Source organism: Poecilia mexicana, unplaced genomic scaffold, assembly GCF_051168715.1.
Source record: "Poecilia mexicana isolate PSO_F unplaced genomic scaffold, ASM5116871v1 scaffold_20, whole genome shotgun sequence".
Taxonomy (NCBI): domain Eukaryota; kingdom Metazoa; phylum Chordata; class Actinopteri; order Cyprinodontiformes; family Poeciliidae; genus Poecilia; species Poecilia mexicana.
Genome location: NW_028263389.1, coordinates 3,730,894 through 3,750,791, shown reverse-complemented (window position 1 = coordinate 3,750,791; position 19,898 = coordinate 3,730,894). Strand labels below are relative to the sequence as shown.

At 39.8% G+C, this 19,898-nt stretch overlaps 1 protein-coding gene across 2 annotated transcripts in view; it reads left to right on the top strand.

Annotated features, from left to right (window-relative positions):
• Positions 1-19,898, top strand: part of LOC106931385 (partitioning defective 3 homolog) — a 389,759-nt gene that overhangs the window by 95,777 nt on the left and 274,084 nt on the right. For both annotated transcript variants that reach the window (XM_088001335.1, XM_088001334.1), the window contains exon 3: positions 16,974-17,148. In XM_088001335.1, the coding sequence (XP_087857461.1) occupies positions 16,974-17,148 (175 nt within the window). The remainder of the gene's footprint in view (positions 1-16,973; positions 17,149-19,898) is intronic.

The window sequence follows — 19,898 nt, the reverse complement described above, 5'->3', positions numbered from 1 at the left end:
ATTGTGAGAGATCTGTTTAAATTAAAAGGCACTGAAAAGTTTTGATACCCATTAAGTCAGATTAGAACTTGCCTCAACTCCAGAGGCACACAAGTACGCGTACATAGGGCACAAGACATTGTCTAGACGTGCCATTGCGGTGAAAACATGGATTGTTGTTTTCTATCGAGGACACAGACTTTGCTTTAAACAGCCACAAACGGGTGCTGTGGTTTCTTGCATGAACATGTCATCAACCCTGCCAATTAAGAGTTGATTAGGCGGTGGGGAATTCCTGAGAGGTAACAACTCTGTGCTTCACCCTGCTTACCAGCCTCAACCCACACCGCTCAGCAAGCATACAACCTTTCTGAGTGAAGGCAATGTCATTATTTTGAAGCAAGCCGCTGAGTACTTAACTTTAAAAGGATTAGTTTAGATTTTTTTTTTAGAGAGAGAGAGCTCCTGTGATGTTATTATTAGTAATAGCTTCTTTATCTGTAATATAAAGATGCACCATCACCGTTAACTTGTTGGAACCAAAGTAAATCCTCAGAGGTGTTGGACTCTAACACTGTATCACTCCGTCTTATCAGGTGATTTGCCAAATCTGTTGTAAGTCTAGCGCAATAATTTTCAAACAGCTGTGAGACGTGGGAAGCACAAGAACATATCATATCCAGTGCTGCTACAAAACTGAAGCAAAATCCTTAGATTTACTCTGTTCTTGCCGGAGCTAGAGTGGACTTTGTTGGGATTCATGCAGAAAGTCAAGTTGCAGTCATATGGTTATCTTGTCATTAGAGGTGAAACGGTACCTAAAACTCACAAGATGAGACAAGATACAACATTAAGTTCACAAAATTGAGATGGGAGAAGATGGCAGTCTCCCTGTTAATATTACTCTGGGTATTGTGATGTAGCTCATCATAATTCTAGGCATCCATTGTTATAGTGATGCTTTCTGCCACCTGAACAACTTACAGTGCTTACTACTGGAAACTCAAAATGCTGCCACACTAATGATTTAAGCATATTTGGAGCATCTTCTATTTAAACTTCATCAGGCGAAGACATTCATACTGTAACTGGCTGGAGCTCGTGAGATAGCAGTCACTTCAGCGAGAAGCATTGTGATGTTTTGATATCAAGAAACCTGAGGATATTAAGGGGAATTTGTAGAATATTATGTTCTATCATTTCTTGCGGTATGTCTCTTGTTCGAAGTGCTGCAATTGTATTGATTTTAAAGGTGTGCAATTCTGTGTTGTGTCAGGATGGAATATGTTAGTTTTGCTTTATTCCTTTTTTTAATTTTGAAAAATCATATTATTACATGAGGGATTAGCATCAATGGGGAAGAAGCAGCAGTTGAAGCTGACATTCATGAAACACTTAAAGTTGCTGCTGCTAATGCCTTTTTCTCTGAAAATAGTTATCTCGGTCACCAGTTGATCATAAAGCTTCGCCTCAATAACAATCTTTCATACATCATAAGAGATTATTCTTTTTCTTTATTTCTTTCAAAAACTAAAAAGAAAACAACCTTCGACATGGTGCATTGAGCCAAAAGTTGTCTTAGTGTCCTGGTGCAAGAAGAGCTACTGCAAATGTCCAGGCAGCCATCCCAGAACAGTAGTTATGAAGTGTAGCTGTGTTTTCAAAAAAAAACAAAAAAACAATTTCATGTTTCTTATGTTTAAAGACACAAATCAAACAATCACAAACAAGTCTTTTCAGTCACTTTTAAATTAAACTCTGACTAAATCCAATACCCTACTTTTCCAGCACCTTTTGTATACCCTCTTCCAGCTTTTTTCCTCAGATTTCTTGCATCTCCATATTTTTAGTCAACCTTTGGGACTCTAGATTAACCCCCCTCCCACACTCCTCTAGCTTCAAAGCCCTGAACTTGCCCAGTTCAGGTCTGTGTTCTGTTCAGCTCCACACAGCTTCTCAAGGTTAGGCCAAGGAGAAGCTGCTGAAACCCAGCTCTTACCATCTGTTTCATTTGGAAGCTGACCCACATCTGACCATGCAGCTACAGCAGGTACAGACAATGCCAGACCTGACTGACTCCAGGCAGAATGATTCAAATCACACAGTCTTACATGTGTTTTCAGAATACCAGGGCTTAAGTAAGTGTGAGAACCGCAGAATCAGACTTTTTTTTTTTGACAAGGTCTGTTATTTGTTGTTTTTTTGCTGAAGATGGCTTGGGAACAACTCCACACTCTAGCACAACATAACCCTAAACAATTCTAAGTGTCTCCAAGTATTTCTTTCCACATCTGACAGCCGAGGAGCTTTTCTTGTCTTGCATAAATATTATTCTGGCCTCAGAGGAAGCTCAAGCCATGGGAACCCCCTGGCCTCTATTTATCACTGCCCTCTGTCTCCAAGGTTGCCAAGTCAAACTAACCAGTCCTTTCACCTCTAACAAACTAACTAACCCATGAACTGTGAAGTCCCAATTCATCACCGCCTCGATAAGGGCTATCTTTAATTACACCGTGCTCCGCTCATGTGGATCTTTATCTCTTTTAACTCTCCTAACGGACTCCCATCCATCTATCTATCCGTCCATTCCCAGCCATCCCTCCCAGCTCAGGCTATAGCATGTCACTGTCCCAATGCTCGGGACTCAGTAAGTCGATCCAACAGGAAATCAATAGCAGGGCCTAATGCTGAATAATTGAGGTTACGGGAGTTCAGCAGCACTCCCTAGACAAACACCCCCACCCCGTCGTGTAATCTCCTATTATGCACAGGGCAGGGCGTGCTATGTAGTCATTTCCAACATTGAGCATACAAATGCATTTATTACTGACCATCCTGGCACTATTTTTCCTTGCTGTCCTGTCGCAAATTTACAATTTCACACAAAGATGAGGTGTTTTCATTCTCTGTTTCTCATACCAACATATGAAATTTGTGGTATGGAGTTGTTGTTTTTTAATTAGGACAGCTAATGTCATTTGTCATTCCTCTTTGCTTTGGAGAACTAAGCTGCAGAGTAAGGGGAAGAGTGCAGCTACTTTCAAGGTTTTTGGAGTGCTCCGTGCACTAGAGGGCACAAGCTGTCTTGAAAAGATGCCGACCTTCTGCTGGAAGGAACAAAGCAGCTGAGCCGAGTGTTGGACTCCACTCAGAAACTGCCTGCAAGTCATAACAGAGGAGCTTGGAAAGAAACAAACAAATAAATCAATATTAAACTGTACTTCTGCATTACTTTTATTTACTTGATATGCTTTTTTTTTTTTTCTTTTGTCAGGAGCTGGAAATTTGGATTCTTTTATTAGATGGTTGTGCATTGAAAAATAGTTTGTTTCCATTTGGGTTGTTGTTGCTTTCATTAGAATTGTTATTAAAAAGTAAAAAAAAAAAAAGCATTTCCATTAGGCATGGGTTGTTGTGAGTTGGAGTATGATGATACTCCTGATGTGTCACATCACTGTTATTGTCAGGTCGTTATCATAAATAGGAACTCCATTTTAATAGCTTATCTGGCTTAATAAGGTTGAATTAATTAAAACGTTAAACTATGCATAGCATGACCTAACTGCTATAAAAACTTAGAATGAAAAGTTATTTCTTCTCTTGAATAATTAATCCTGTATATTAATCACTGCAGTTATAAAAATGTCATTCATAATATTAGTATTTTGTTATTTCTAATTGTCAAACATGGTGAGTAACTACCTGAGTGAAGTTGCTTCCCCTCCACTTTCTTCAAATTGATCAGATTTTGTGCTGGTTTGTGCAGGAAAAAAGTTTTGTTTGTGCCGCTATCATTTTAAAGGTATTAAGAAATGTTTCCTGAGGTCAGTCCACATTTACAAAGTCGAGCACATTTGGTGTCAATCAACTGTTCTACGTATATTTTAGACGCAGAAACATGGCACAGTTGATTGACACTAGGTCTGTTGGATTATTTTAAATGTGGACTGGTTGACCTTTGATGACCTCTTGATATATTTATTAACATCTTTAAAATGACATCGGCAGAACCAACTTTTTTGCTGCACGGATGTAACACAAACATTTGACACCAATTTTGTGTAATTTGAGGAAGGCGGTAGGAGGACTTCACTCAAGTTCACTTAACTCTGTTGTGAACACACACACTTCTTCATGTTTGAAACCTATACTTACCACACATGTTCTGTAGCTCTTCAAGCATCTTTTTTTTTTTTTTTTGCAAAATCCAAAATGCTGATTGAAAATAACTCAGCCGCTGCCAGAAAAAAAGGTGTGGAGGACTGTGAAGGGATGCAGTTGGCTACAGCCACAGAAACGGCATGCAGAGCAAGAAGCAGCAGGAAGTCATTGAATGTCTCAGCAGTTTGTGTCCTTGTTATCCTGCACTGACTGGGATACTCTTCAGGTTGTCCTTTTTTATATTTTGCAAGCACTACTGTAGTTTGCTCTTAAATATCAAAATATGGTGCAATAAACACTTAATGTTGAGCAGACAACAGAGAAATGTCCTAAATGAGACAGTTTTTGCTAACCATAAGTCATGAACACAGAATCAAAGAGGGGGTAGGCGATATGAACTTAAAGTTTTATCGCGATACTTTGTGGTATTGCGATAACAATAAAAGTGATAAGAACTACTGCTTTTTCAGGTAACTGCATGTCTGTGTGTCACAGCACACTGCTCTTGAAAACCATACTGATTTGTAACACCAGTCACATGAAGAAGTCTGATCTGTATCACTAAACTGCATACAGTAACTGCATTTAATTATATTTTCTAACATTATTGATACTCTGGAACAAACGGTGGAGAAAGTAGTAAAATCCTAACAATACGGACAGCTTTGTCCGTATTTATTACCGTTATTGTAACAACGGTAAATCAAAATTCTTAAGATAACAAATTTATAAATATTTTATAAATGATAAACGATGTGAGAAATGCCCACCAAATAAGATCATGGAACTAATACCACATCCTTTTTAAATTATGCAATCATTATTAAACTCAATGAATTTAAAATGCTTTCAGACCCACAAATACACCAGTGCCGGTGTTCTGTTTTCTTTTTTTTTCCTGATTGGCTGTTCTTGTTTTTCTGTGGTTGCACACTTCTCTCTCACAAAGCAAGAGCTGTGTGTTCCCTGTTCAGAAACCGAGCCAATTCTTTGTTGTCCTCCGCCGTGATTTGGTGTGTTTGGGGGAGCGTGTCGCTTCTCACATCACATGTTTGCCTCCCTACGAATGCACACATAAGAGGTGGCATCCTCTCGCCGCGCTTCACCTTCCTCCTATTCATTTCCTCTCACCTCCAGGCTACGGCCACTCAGGCCTGCAGATGGCAGATAATGACAGTGCTGTCCCCACCGGCTTGTTGTGCATGTGTATGTGTTGTGGGTGTTGGCGCTGTCACTGTTAAGTTAAGTGCCAGCAGCAGGGCATTTAGCTCCACTTGGCTCTCTTGTGGCTTGCCGACTGGGTCATGGGTTGGAGTGTTGCCGGGCTGGCTGACCACGTTTCCTGGCTTACTGATCACTGGGACTGTTTACTACTCAGTGTTGTTTGTAGTGGGTGGGGGTGGGGGGGGGAGGGGGAGAGAGAGACCAGCTTTTTTGGCTGACCAATTCAAGTAACCGTGTGACTTCATAAATCAAAGTTATGCCATATGTATATCATATTGATTGTTCATTTATTCATTTTTCTAGTTCGATATTTGACAAACCTACAATTTGACTGGCTGTTTTTCCTGAAAATATGTAGGAATCCATCGTCCATTGGCATCCATGTGACAGTCCAACACAAAAGTAGTGCACAGGTAAAAAGTGGATTAAAGGGGGTTCTGAATGTTTTGCAAATGCATATCGGAAAAGTGTTGCATCTATTCATATTCAGCCTTTCTTAGACAACATGTTTCTTGGATGCCATATCTCTCAACCAACTTTGCACATTTCTCAACTGACATACTTGGTTGTCTTTTAAAAATAGCTCAGTTTCAATCAGATTGCATATAATTTATTTCTGAACTTTAACTAGACCATTTTAGCATATGAATATGCTTTGAACTAAACCAAAAATTGTAGCAGTGACCAGGATCTTATAATTAGCTCAATCCGTTTCAGAGCTTTCCTGTCCAAGCTAAGGAGAAGCATCTCCATAGCATGATGCACTGTTTCACAATGGGAAAATGTATCCAAAGTAATTAACTTTGTTGACATGTGACTAGAACCAATTTGCCAGGGGTTAGTTGACCACTGAGTCTTCTACATGGCTTGTGCTAGTGGACAAATACGACTTCTCTTGGGTTTTCTTTCAAAAATGGTTTGCTTCACCTCACTTTTCTATAATAGCCAGATTGTTCTAGTGAACAAACAAACTTTGTCTATTCAACAGATTCTTCCACTTGACCCGTGGATCTCTGCCAGTTTTAGTTGCCAAACTGGCACCAAGCTAAAACTGTTTGTGTTGGTATAGTTGCAAAAGAGCTGCATTATGTCAAACAAAAGTCATGATTTTAATGCCAGTTTGTGCACATCATAGGTTGGACACATTATTTAGTAAGCTAATGTATTTTAAATGGCAGGCATTCACACTGCATATCAACGATTGAAAGGACTCAAACTGCCCTAAACGTCCACATCCGATGTAAAGCTGTAGTGGCTAATATGCTAAAGCTCGTGGTGTAATGTTAATGAAATAAAAATGTCATGAAATCTGGATTAATCATAGTATATACGGTTTTAGAGTGCTTCAGTCGTTGTGTATTCCCCTCAGCTTTTGTATGTTTCCAGTAGAAAAACAAATGCTGCTGTCCACCAGCATCTTTTGCAGCACTTTATGAAATGTTTATGGGCCCAGCTTGTATGTCAGAGAAAAAGATGCCACACACATCGACTGTTTTATTATTGCAGTTTTTTTTTTCTTGTTTTTTTTTTTGTGATAATCCCATAAGATACAGAAAACCCAGAAATTGATTTCTTCAAGAACTCTTCTGAAACTTTTATTTTGGTAAAAAATGAAAACCCAGTGACCCATTCTTGACTTTTTCTTCAAGACTTCATTGAAGAATCCCTAAATCCTGCTGTACATTTTCAGCATATTAGTTTTAAGATACCAACACTATTATTATTTATATTCTTTCAATCTAATTTTACTTTTTATGCAATATGATAACATAAAATATAAATTATTTCTAATAGACCTCCAAAAATAACTACAAACCTTGTCAGATGCAGTCAGTTTCTTGTTATGCTTGCGTTTTTGAGTTCTGCTTTCCATTGGAACACATCGACCCATTTTATTTACCACATAAAGCCGTCAAGATGAGTGCTTAACTCTTAGTGTTTGGATTTGTTGAAGTTTATCACTGAAGGTTAGCTGAATGTGCCGCTCAGGACAACAAAGCCTCAGACGTTACTGTGAAAAAGATGCAGTCAAGGTAGGGGTTTGCTTTCAGCAGCCATGCACATTGAAGTGTTAATTCTGAACTCTATTTAGTTCAAATGCAAAGTGCTTCCTTGTGCATATTAAGTAGTTTTAGGCACATAAACAGCCTCTGTTGTTGGTCCGTGGCTTGGGGCGATGAGGCAGTGCACCCAGGGCCGTCCCAGGCGACAGCATGAAAGCCAGAGGGCAGATATGAAAACCGTAATTTGCCAACAGTTACTTTGTGAAACCGGGTTGACAGGTTGACAGTAAGCTGTGTGTAAAGGTCCTTGGGAAGTATGTTATTGTGAAGAAAACATTAAAATCCTCATTAATGCATTTTTTTTATTACTATTACAAAGATGTGTACTTCACCATTTTGATTGAGCTAAACTGAAATATTGCTATCTGTCGAAACAAAAAGGATGTCGGTCAACATTTGTCCAGTGTTACATATGACAAAGGCTCTGTTGTGGAGATGGGAACTCTGAGAGTCAAGTAGATCCATTTGCTGTAGGTCTGCTGCTCACTAGACTCTGAGACAGACAATCAATCCACCTATTTTTGCAGCGTCACAACGGAGATGGATGACACTGATAAAAAGAGTGGGGGAAAACTTTTATGTCTCAATAATTGGACCTAGTTTTGCTGCAGGTATTAAACACCTGATTTCCAACACACCTTGACTGCAGAGGATGTAAAGGCTTTTCAAGGATACTCTCTTCCCTTTGAGTCTGCCCAATCCTCTGTCTGCTGTTTATTCTGTCTGCTTTATCCCACAAGGGACACCAAAACATGTTTGAAGTTCTTCGTTTTTTTTTTTTTTTGTTTTTTTTCTTGAAGGACAAATCCTTTTTAAAGATTTTTCTGGAATATTTTTCACTTCTCCAACCCTCTTTTGGGTATAAAGAGAAGAATACTAATTCACTCTGTTTTACTGACTGGCCTTTACTTTCCGTGTTGATGGGATGTGTAGGGAAAAATCTGATGATACCAGTCCTATTCATTATCCTTGTTGTCAGAACATTCACTTCATCTCCAGTCACTGGGCCACAGCAGGCCTCTGTAATGGAGTTAACATCACTGCTGCTACACATTCATCCCTTCATAGGTGAGATTTTCTTGCCCACAACCTGGAGAAATTAAGGATGTGGGGAGCAAACAAAAATATCTGTATTCTGTTTATCACAGAAACATGCTTGAAACTGAGTGCAGGCTTCCTGAATTAGCAGACATTAGCATGCGGTGGCATGCTAATGTTAGCTTCCTCAAAGGAGTTGACATGGGATTCCCTCCCTGTTTGGGAACAGGACCTCATTGATTTATTGCACTTTATTTGTGGGACATATGGAATAAAAACAGTACTGACCCTTGTACAATTTTATGTACAAGTTTCTCTATGGTAATATTGTAGGTTATTTTTACTGTCTTTTTTTGAACACTTAACACTGGTGAGCTCAATTACAATAGCACATCTCTGTTAATTAACATTATAGATGAACTTTTATAAAGACTGCTCTTCAAGAGATAACCTTTTTATGATTCTTGATCTAGAAAACACATTTTCTACTCATTGCAGAGTTACTAAAAGGCTGATATGTACTTAAATGTTCAACACTGAAATGGATAACTTTCCACAGAATCAAAGAGATTAAGTAGCTCGTATTGAATTTTGACATGTATGTTCGTTTATGAGAGAGAATGTATAATAATATAAGTTTTGTACTCAAATGCTTGTCTGAAATACCTTTATTAATGAGGCTCATGAGGCTGTGTCAAATGTTTTGGCGAAACATAATCAGCATTATTTCATGTGTCTGCTCAGTGTTAATAACCTTTAAGCAATCAGTGGCTATTAAGCCCATCAAGGTCGTAAAATGATTACAATATCTCTTTCCGTCTGTCTACAGAGATTCACTTTAATTGCTTTTAATGTCATCACTTTTTCTGCTCTTACTTGATAACCTTGGCTTCTTTCTTGCTTTTCAGTCAGCAATGATCTTGGAAAAATTGAAGAAAAAAAAAAGTATATTTTTTTTAACATTTTATTTCCCAGGGCTGAACGAAATTGAATTGCACATATGAGCATAGGTTATAAGGTATTAATATACATGGAAGAATGTGTCGGGGGCGTAGTAGGAACTTTCTCCTCTGTCAGCACTGCGTAGGTAGCGCTCTTACACCAGCCTCTAATATGTGTGAATTCATTACCCGCGCCCAGGAGGGAAACTTCAAAGGTGGACGGGAACTTAGCCTTGTGGATTTGAAAGGGATGACTCTGTAATCTGGTTAAACTTTGCTTGCTCTGTGTATTTTTTCACTGCGATCCACGTTGTCAGTGTTCCCACCATGTGTTCGTCGTTTTTCTTTTTTTTTTCCTGTGGTGAACCGTCTTTACCAAAGTGAAATATATATGTGTGTTTTATTTTAGCTCATATTAAGCAGAACAAACTAATTGTCTGCTTAGTATTATTGCAGATATTTAAGCTTTCATCTCGCTTTTCCCTTTGGTTCCCGGTGCCCTGCTCCACTGCTGATGCACACCTTCACAGTAAGAAAACGGGAGGATGTATTGTACGTGTCACAGCATTTTTTTTTTTTTTTGCCACGTTACATTGAATTTCAAAGTTGTGTCATCATTTCCACTCTCGCCTTTTTTTTTTTCTTTGCAAAAGCCAGCCTTTGGGGGCAGTCTTCCCTTGCATCAACCCCATGTGACAGCACCTGCAATATGCATACGTTTCTAAAGCCGGGCACAGTTTGATGGTTATCTGGAATGCAAGTGATGGGCCAAGAGTGCTGGAGACTCTTTCTCTGAATATTTGATGCTCTTGATGAGCAGGAAAATACATAACTAAGCACTTTGTTGGATTGCTTGACTCATGGTGTGTTAGAAATAATGGACAGGAGGAAGAATAAAATATTAAAAACTGTAATAGCTTCAGAGTGAGGGGAGAAAGGGCTGTTCACACCAATCTTGGTTTAAGGTCGATTCCATGGTTGATTCTTTAAAAAGAAGCCAATTCTTTTCTTCTACAAACAAAGTATTATCTAAGACCGACCTCTACTGGTGTGGAAAACTGAGAAATGGTCCAAAACCTCCACAATGTCTCGGGAACGTCGGAGGGAGTGATGAATAGACAGATGGATGGAAAAACTAGCAGTTTGTAGATGATATATGGTGATTCACGGCCATTACTCAATAAGTTTGAAGTCCTTGGATTCTCTGGAGTACGTGACTTCACTGTTCCACCTGTACTGTACCTATAATAACTTTGTGGCACCGGTGCCCTTGCAGTAAAATGATGATAAATGGCAGCGAGAGGGGAGATGAAGCACTGTCCGTCTCTGGGAGTGTCAAGGTATGTGTGTTTACTTTTCTCACTGTACAGTTCTTGGCTAAATATTTCATACCCTTAGGAATATAACTTCATTTCACAAAAGAAAAATGTAGTGCTAATAACTGTCAAGTGACAGGAAAAGGCTACAGCGGTTTAGGAATCTTAACTCTCATGTATTTTCCAGGAACATAATGTCATTTTATATCACAATCAAATAACTACGTATTCTTCAGTTGTTAGAAAAATGCTGTATATCTAAAAAAAAACAATCTAACTTTGCATCATAACGTATCTGTCTCTTTAAGAAGTCCTTTTTGACACTCCCCATCCAGCACATCATCACAATAACGCTCCTCCGTTATTTACAACCGTCCTTTAGGGTGTTGGACTGAGAAATAGCTCATACAATGAGATCAGTAGACGCACACTTCTACCAGATTTTTTGCTAATTGCTGCTGCTGCTAGTCTGGAGGAACCGTGCGGGGTAGGACTGCTCTGTTTGGATGGAAGCTCAACTGGAGACTGAAGCTCTACGCTGGAGCTTTGGATAAATAGGTGCCACTTTCTATGAGCAAACTTTAAGGCACCCCTGAATGGTTGCCACGGGAGATTCAGGATTCCTTAAACACTCGTGAAAAGTGAAAACAACACTCCAGGTATGTTTTCGATGAGGACATAAAATATCATAATATGATAAAAAATAGATTTTTGGATAATGTTCCTCTTTTAAATGTTGAATTGGAGAAATGAAGCATTCATTTTTATTCAGCTCTCACATCACAATACTTAAAAAAAAATTTGGTGCCATCACTGCTTTACTTTGACTAAGCCACTCTGATAGAGCAGCTCCATTCAGGCATTCATTTGCTATTTAAAATTCCACCACATACAATACATATTAAAGCTTGCCATACTAAAGTAACTAATTGTGTAAATGTTCCCAGCGTATGAATATGTTTGCAAGGCGACACTTTTTTCTTGCCTTTGTTGGCGCTGCTGGTGCATACAGCTGCTAATAGCCTCTGTTGTCTTGCTCCTTTCCCGTGCCACTTGGTGAGTGTTTTGGACAGGCGTTTTGCAGCGACGCCAATCCCAATCGCCCATGCATCCACGCAGATCACAGGTTCTGGTGGGGGGGTGGGGGAAGAGAGCGGACGCAGAGAGGAGATCTTAAAAGTGGTTGTCAGAACTGCTTCTCATTTCCCCCCTCAGCTACCTCCTCTCCATTTCTTCTCCTTCTTCACCTTACTGCCAAAAGCCGGAAGGTGATCAAAGGAGGCCAACATGAAAGGCATCCCTGAATTTCTGCGTTTTTTTTTTTAATACTGTCTGCCAGCTCACTCCATTTAATGATATGGAAATACCGAACACAGCTTGTACCTACGCAACTGAAAAACGCTTGGCCTCAGTTGACTTTCTCTTTTCTTGCGCTTCCTCCTCAATCCCCCGCTTCGTTTCACCCGTTCAACATCATCTCTATCCATTCCCCCGCTCATGCCTCTCCCCCAACAGCCCCTCGGGCTTCCAGGTAGATAGCGCTTGATTGGCAGCTGCTGTGACAGTCAGTGGAACAGGCTGAAAGTGGATGAGTGTCAGCCTTGCTACAGGGGCTTAAAGCAGCATCTGTGTTGTCGCTCTCTCCTAGAGGGAAAGAGAGAGAGAGAGAGAGAGGTCCATGAAATAAGACTGCCAGCTCCGTGCTTTTCCATGGTTCTCTCAACTGAAGCAGGTGGGAGCTAAATAGGTTTTTGAAACCGGTCTGGAGTTTATCCCGACCCTCGAAAATGGAAACTTCTTTTCCCCTAAATCTTTCTCTCTGCCTTTTCATATCTCTGGTTTTGATTGGTGTGTTTCATTGTAGTCTCAACGTTATTTAGAGTCTCCCTCAGCCTCGGCTGTCACGCCACTCGACAATTAGCCGTCGCATCTCCTGGCCTAGAAAGTTTTCTCTCGCGTCAAAAACTTCTGAGTTCATCTCCAGCATCCTTTGTACAGTAGCTTAAAGGAGACGGTGAGTGAATAAAAGAGAGAGGGGGAAAAAAAAATCAAAAATCAAAAATAGAAATCAAAAAGAAGTGTGAACTTGTCTCTGTTCTGAAGTGGTTGCGATCAATTCCCAGGAGGAGGCGAGTGCTCTGTGATGGATTTCACTGCTTTAGCAGTTCGAGTTCTGTCTCACCGAAAGCAAAAATTGCGTCAGTTCTCCCTCCGGCCACGTGCGCCCTGCTCTTCCTTACACAGACAGAGGTCAAAATGCCGCGAGAAAAAGCTCTGAGACATGCAAGAGAGACGTGTGAAAACCTGGTGTCTGATAAAATCTACCTGCTGTTCCAAAGACACTTCACAGTCTTCCATGTAAGCTTTGTTAAATAAAAGTTGAAGCCTTCTCCAACTAAAACACAAAATTTTTGAAAAGTAGATAAACCTAGTAATTTCTTTGTAAATTGTCTAACCCTGCCACACATTGCTTCATTGCATTATAGGAGCATGTGCTGCATGCGGTAAATGATGCTCTAGTGTCTTCTTCCTATTGATACTGATACTTTAGCATACACAGTCAGCTAAGACAGACTGCAACCATTTGTTTGACGTGTTGAAGATTAATTGCCATGTGTCGTAACTCTGCCCCATGTACCACATGCAGTTAAAACCAGACGTTTAAAAACATCACAAAAAAAAATTATCTTGTTTGATGACCAAAATTATCTCTGTTCGCTAAATGCCACAATAGTGAGCGAATATGTCAGATGTTTTATTAATATCTTCAAAATCAAGCTGCATGTGTGCCATTGCTCTGGTATTTACATAAATTCTAAGAAAGGTTTTGCAGCAATGAACCAATATTAACATTCTTTTGCCAAACTATGCAGACTCTCTATCTGCACCGGTGAAGGGTCACTTACTTTGGTTTGCTTCAAAGCTTTGACTCACTCCAAGTTGTTTTCAAACATAATGGATCTTGTGATTACTTGGCCAAGCATTTTTAAACATACCCATATTGAGAATAACTAGCTTTGTCTTCATCCCTCAGTAACAACTTCCACACCAAAGAGAGTTTTATTCAAGGACAAAACAGCTGTTATGTGTGGATCTTAGGGCTGAAACGATTCCTCGAATGATTCGAGTACCTCGATTACTAAAATTCCTCGAGGAAAATTTACCTGCCTCGAAGCTTCGTTAATTTATGTTTTATTAGTTAGCGCACCGTGTTCCGGCCGGGACTTCATTTGCGTTGCGCGGAGCTCTCACTTCCGCCTCTGAGTTGTTGACAAAAGCTAAGTCTCAGCGGCATAAAGTCCAATCTTCAAGATTGGCCCGTGGGGATTTTATTAATTGATGATAATGCCCGACTTTTTATCGTTTTTGGGGAACCAATAAGCATCCTTAAAATGACTGGGGGAATGCCTGGAGTACGGCAGCATTTCTCCTCCGGGGCTGCTGGTTGAAAGCGAACGGCGGGAAGAGCGCTGAGGTGAGCGGATAGACTGAACAGGGCGGGCGGCTGAGTAGCTGATGCTTACCGTGTAAATGTAGCTTTACCGACGAACCGCACAATAAATTTCATATCCCGGTCTGAAGAAACGGGTGGCGGAGCGCATCGTACATGGCTGGTAGATGAGTTTCTGAGTGTGACCAGTGAAGGTGTCGTAAGTATCCCGTATTGCTTCCCCCCGTGTTCGTCCCCCGGTCTAACGGTTCGTCAGTCCGCTGGTCTATTTCCTCCCCTCCACCCCATCTTACGTTCGTTCATTCGCCCTCTCCTCCCACTCCAGGCGGCATTTCCCGTATTTTCAAACCCAAAGCGTGACAGGTTAGGTAGCAAGGTGAGTTTAATTAATCTATTAAACTCACTGAAGATGAATACATAAACTAAAAGCTGGATTGTAGACATTTTTTATAAGCATATTTGTGAGCCTGCTTCTTTGTTATTAAATTCAATATAATTTCAGATTTTTCTGTAACTTTTCTTCTGGTTAACTTAGAAAGTGAGCTATTTTTGTTACAGGTTAGTTTTCTAAACTACAAAAAAGCAACTGTTAGGGATGCTCAAATATGAAAAATTGGACTGATATTGATATCTGATAGTAACACCGGTATTATGCCAGATTTACCAATATTTCATTTTATAATTTTTTTTATCCGATTACTCGATTAATCGTAAGAATAATCGATAGATTACTCGATTACTAAAATATTCGTTTACAACAGCCCTAGTGGATCTATTCACATTTTGCATCCTTGCGTCCTGGTTCATAGCAGAATAAACGGCTCATTACTGGACGTCATAAATCCTGAATTCAGTGCAGGGGTAGACTAATTTGATTATGAAACAGAGCGCTTCGTAGTGGGCAAGACAAGCTGACTTAATTAATGAGACTTTAAAAGTATTTAAAAATGAATAGGCGTTCCCCCAGACAGCAACAACAGTATTAAGCACTTCCCTAAATGGGCAGCTGGCAGGCACATGGCTTGTCGAGTCGTTAAATGCTCCCAGTAACACATGAATGGGAGGCCTGATTATTTCATTGCTAATGATCCATTGGGCTGCACACATCACACTCGGCCAGTGTAAACGCCAAAAAGTCTTTTTGTCTTTTAGGCCCTCTTCTTTTCATCTCTATAAAAATATTTAGCGCATTAAGCCTTCTTCTTGGAAGAACTCACCCAAGACGCACACACACACACACACACGCACACACGCACACACACACACACACACACACACGCACACACATGCACACAGTCACACGAACACATGTTCGCTTTTTACGCTTTAATCTCTCGTTTAAGTTTGTTTGCAGTCAAACCAAAAGCAAACCGTCTTTTACGCCTTCACTCGTGAATTCGCATATTTACCAATAAGCACGCCTGAGCTATGATGCCTCCTCTTATGTTGGTAGTAGCAGATCGCTTTCCTTTCTGATTGCCTCTCTGGTGTGCTGAGCACATTCGTGATAAACCCTTACAATCTGAGGAATGTAATTTTAACATCAGGATGGAACGTGATTAGGGTGAAATGAAAGCTTTCGGTGATAAAGAGGATTCTCGGAGACGGCACCGGCACGCGGCAAAACATCTTAAGGGAAGGAAAAGAAGAGAGGGGGAAAAAAAAAACACCCAGGCTGCTTTAATTGTACAAAGCCAGCGTGAGAGGCGCTGCTGTGAATTACAGCCGCTGTAAACCACAGAGGCATACACGCAGAGCGGCGTGAATTCATATGCAGACACACACAAACACACGAACACGCTTAAGTGTAATACTCTTCTTGTGGATATGAACCAAATCAAACAGAGGAGCAGACACATTTCAGCTTGTTTGTATGCAGATTTTCCTGTGTTGGGGAGATGAAAAATAGCAAATACATGGGAAAACTGTTATTATATATATATATATATATATATATATATATATTTTTTTTTTTATTTTTTTTTTTTATTTTTTATTTTTTTGCTTTCAGATCAACCTAATGTGATATTTGCAGGTAGCAGAAAAATATTAAAAATAACTCATTTCAAGTCTTTAATATATGCATTGTTGTTTTGTCTTGCATGCTGGCACATCTTTCTGCTGCTGTTTGGTTGCTTAGTCTGGATAGAGATGGAGGTTAATCCTCTTTTGAGAGGTTCAGCAGAGGATGCAGCTGAAAATGAAAAAGCCACTTGGCACTGCCGTGTCCTCCCTGCTACCAAAGGTTGTGCAGTATTGCATTCCTTCTGTCTTTGGAATTATTTCAGCGAGGGTCGAAATCCACGAGACTTTCAGAAAGAATTTAAATCATTTGGGTACCTTCCACTGGCTGGCATTTTTTCTTCTTCTGCTGAGTTATGTTACACATTTTCCTCTCGTTATTCGGCCATTTTGGCTCCGATAATGAGTGGTGGTGATCTGATCATGCGATGCTTTGGGGAGTTTTCTCCATCTGGCCTGGGAAACGTGGCAACGAATCACTTTTTGTTAGAACGGAGTAGCAGCTTGCCCTGGGAGCCAAACCTGGCAACCGGGAGCAACCCACGCCCTTACAGAAACACACATGTTTCTGAGATGAGCCAGGTCGCTAAATTCCCCCAAAAGAACAAATTATTTGTAATAAAATTCCACAACGACACGTTACTTTGGAGTGAAATGATGCCACTTGGAGCGATTTTTGGCTGTAGCGAATGCAGAGCGTCTGGCACTCCAGTTAATGCGCCATTGTGCGGATAAAAAGATACAGTATGTGAAAGCATTTGTTTCATTGTCTCCTCAGCTGGTTGCAGTGTACGAAGAGCAGGATCCACACAATGGAGGGGACGGAACCAGCGCCAGCTCCACGGGAACGCACAGCCCTGAGCCGTTTGCCAGCGAGATGAATTCGGCGTCAGCATTCCAGCCCTACCAAGCTGCAAGCGAGATCGAGGTCACAACATCTGCTCTGCGATCAAGTAAGTCCAACGCGGGCCTGGAAATACGCTTAGCTTGGAGGGTGAGAAAATGCGTGACACCGGGGCCACAGGAATGAGACGATTTTCTAGCAGTATTTTTTTCTGATGAGCTTTTCACCGATTTGCAAAATGTGGTTGGAGTAGAATATTCCAGTTCAGGTGTGAATCTCCCATGTGTCAACATGTTTTACGGTTGTCTAATTCTAAGATGGACCTGGTGCCAAAAGGTGATGGATATTTTCCGTTTATGTGTTTTTTCAAGTAGAAAGGTTTCCTAAAGCTCAAATTGTGTTTTGTAAATAATCTCTGTTCTCTCCAGAAATGTTCAATTCAAGTTTGATCAATACAAGTGTGTCCAATTTGGACTGGAGATGATCAAACATAGTTGTGAAACAATAAATAACTGTGGTATATTCCTTAAGCTTAGCTCTGATAGGAATCTATAAATAAGATGCTAATTTTAATATTGTTAGCTTAAACCTAAGCTAAAGCTAACAGAGTCGCATCATTCTCAGAGTTTGTTTTTAACTCTATCAACTTTAAAGTCTTCTACAGAGTTCCCAAAATGATCCTTCAAGGTTTTTGTAGACCACTTCTGTCGGCTAGCTTATCTAGGTCTTTATTAATCATTTCTGTCACACACACAACAAAAAAAACTCAAGAACTACTACCTTTCCCACTTCAAAATAAGAATCCTGTAGATACAAGCCATATCCAGAAGTCATCGTAGCTTAGACTTACTTCACACAACATAAAGTGATGCTAACAACTAATTTATTGCTGTCTCTTACTTTAATATCAAGAGATCTTGTTGCATCTCTAAAAATAATTTCTTACAAGATAAACTAATCTTACACTTCTGGAATAATGCAGTAACTAAGGGCATAAAAAGCATAAGTGTGTTCAAACTGACAAGACAAATAATAGTTAACTTCTAACATTCAAGGCCAATTTCAGTCTAGTGCTAAACTTCACCATATTTGGTTTGTTATGTAGGATGCCGTTCATGTATACAAAGCAAGTTTCAAAACCTTTAGAATTCTTCAAACTTTATCCTAAAAATCACGAATTGTTCTAGTTGCTACATAACAGAAAAATCTAATACCGAGTACCCAGCAGTCACACTAAATATGTCAACATATTTTCAGGTATCAGTTTTATTTGTATGCAATGACAGTACTAGCTGTTCTAACATCCTTATTTCCAAAGTCTTCTCAAGGCCATAGCAAACTCAGTTTCTTTCTTTTTTTTGCAGTAAGGCTTGTACAAATATAAACTTTATAGAAGAGTGATGCAAAAATGTTAATTTGATCCGATTTAGAAGATTAACATTTACAAAATTAACAGAACAGATTGTACTTTAACTTTAAACCATGTGTTAATACCAAAAATTTTTCTTTTTAGTCATCCTTTTGGTTTGTGAAAGCATTAATTCCAGCCCTACAGTAGGAGACAAGATGTAGGGATTTATATACAATATGGAACCATAGGCACACGTCTCATAGTGTCAAACACAGTAAGAACCCAGATTCGGGAAGCAGCTCGAAGTCGGGAGGAAATATGTTTTGAGGGAGAAACCAAGGCACCGCACAGCAGGAAAGAAACCTAATGTAAACCACAAAACATGAAGCAACATGACAAGACTCGGAGCACAAACAACGACAACGGCGTAGGTGAAGGGTGATGATGAGAAATATGCACTAAGCAAAGAAAACAGAAGTATAATCCCACAAGCGATGATACAGGTAGTAGCAATCAATCACCACGGCCCTGCTGAGCCCCGGGCAGAAAAAAAGCAAAACAGAGAAACTGTTCTGGTGAAATAACTTTTTATTTAACAAATGCAAATAAAACACAAAAAGTTTATAGAAGGACAAAAGGATTACCTGAACCAATTGACTACTACAGACACAATGTCTTGGTAGATTGTCTCTTGTTCTTTGGAAACAATAAGTGGAATTTACAATCCAAGTTTCCGAGGCATCCTGCAACTTTTAGATCAGTCTGTGCTCAAAAAGCTATAATGGACACTGTGTTATGGCATTTTTTTTTATTTCTATAAAATACTTTTATTACAATAAAACAGGAAATGTGGTTTATGTTGCATGAAATATATTGCTATATTTTGTGTATACACAATACATCTGTTTAGTCCCTCTGCTAAACAATGTAATCATGCCCAGAAGTTTTAAGATTGAAATTTTTTTTTTTTTGGCAAACTTTAGTTTGTACAATGTTCAAATAAACACATTTAATTTGACATTCAAAGAAAATAAGTGTTATGAAGAAAAAACACACACACACACACACACACACACACACACACGTTTGTGTTGCTATCTTTGTGGGGACTTTCCATTGACTTCCATTTATTTCTACAGCCTAAACCTTACCTTTACCCTTTTCCTAACCCTAACCATCACATACCTAACCCTAACCCTAACCAAAACTCAATTCATACCTTAGCCCTAACTCTGACCCCTGACCCAAAAACAGGGTTTCCCCTTGTGGGGACCAGGCTCCGGTCCCCACAAGGAGCAATTGGTCCCCACAACGTAGTATATGTCAGGAAAATCGTCCCCACAAGGTATTACAAACAAACGCACACACACACACACACACACACACACACACACACACACACACACACACACACACACACACACACACACACACACACACACACACAGACACTTGCCATTTGCTTTAGCTCAGCCACAAAAACTGCTGGCATCAGTTCTGCGATCTTA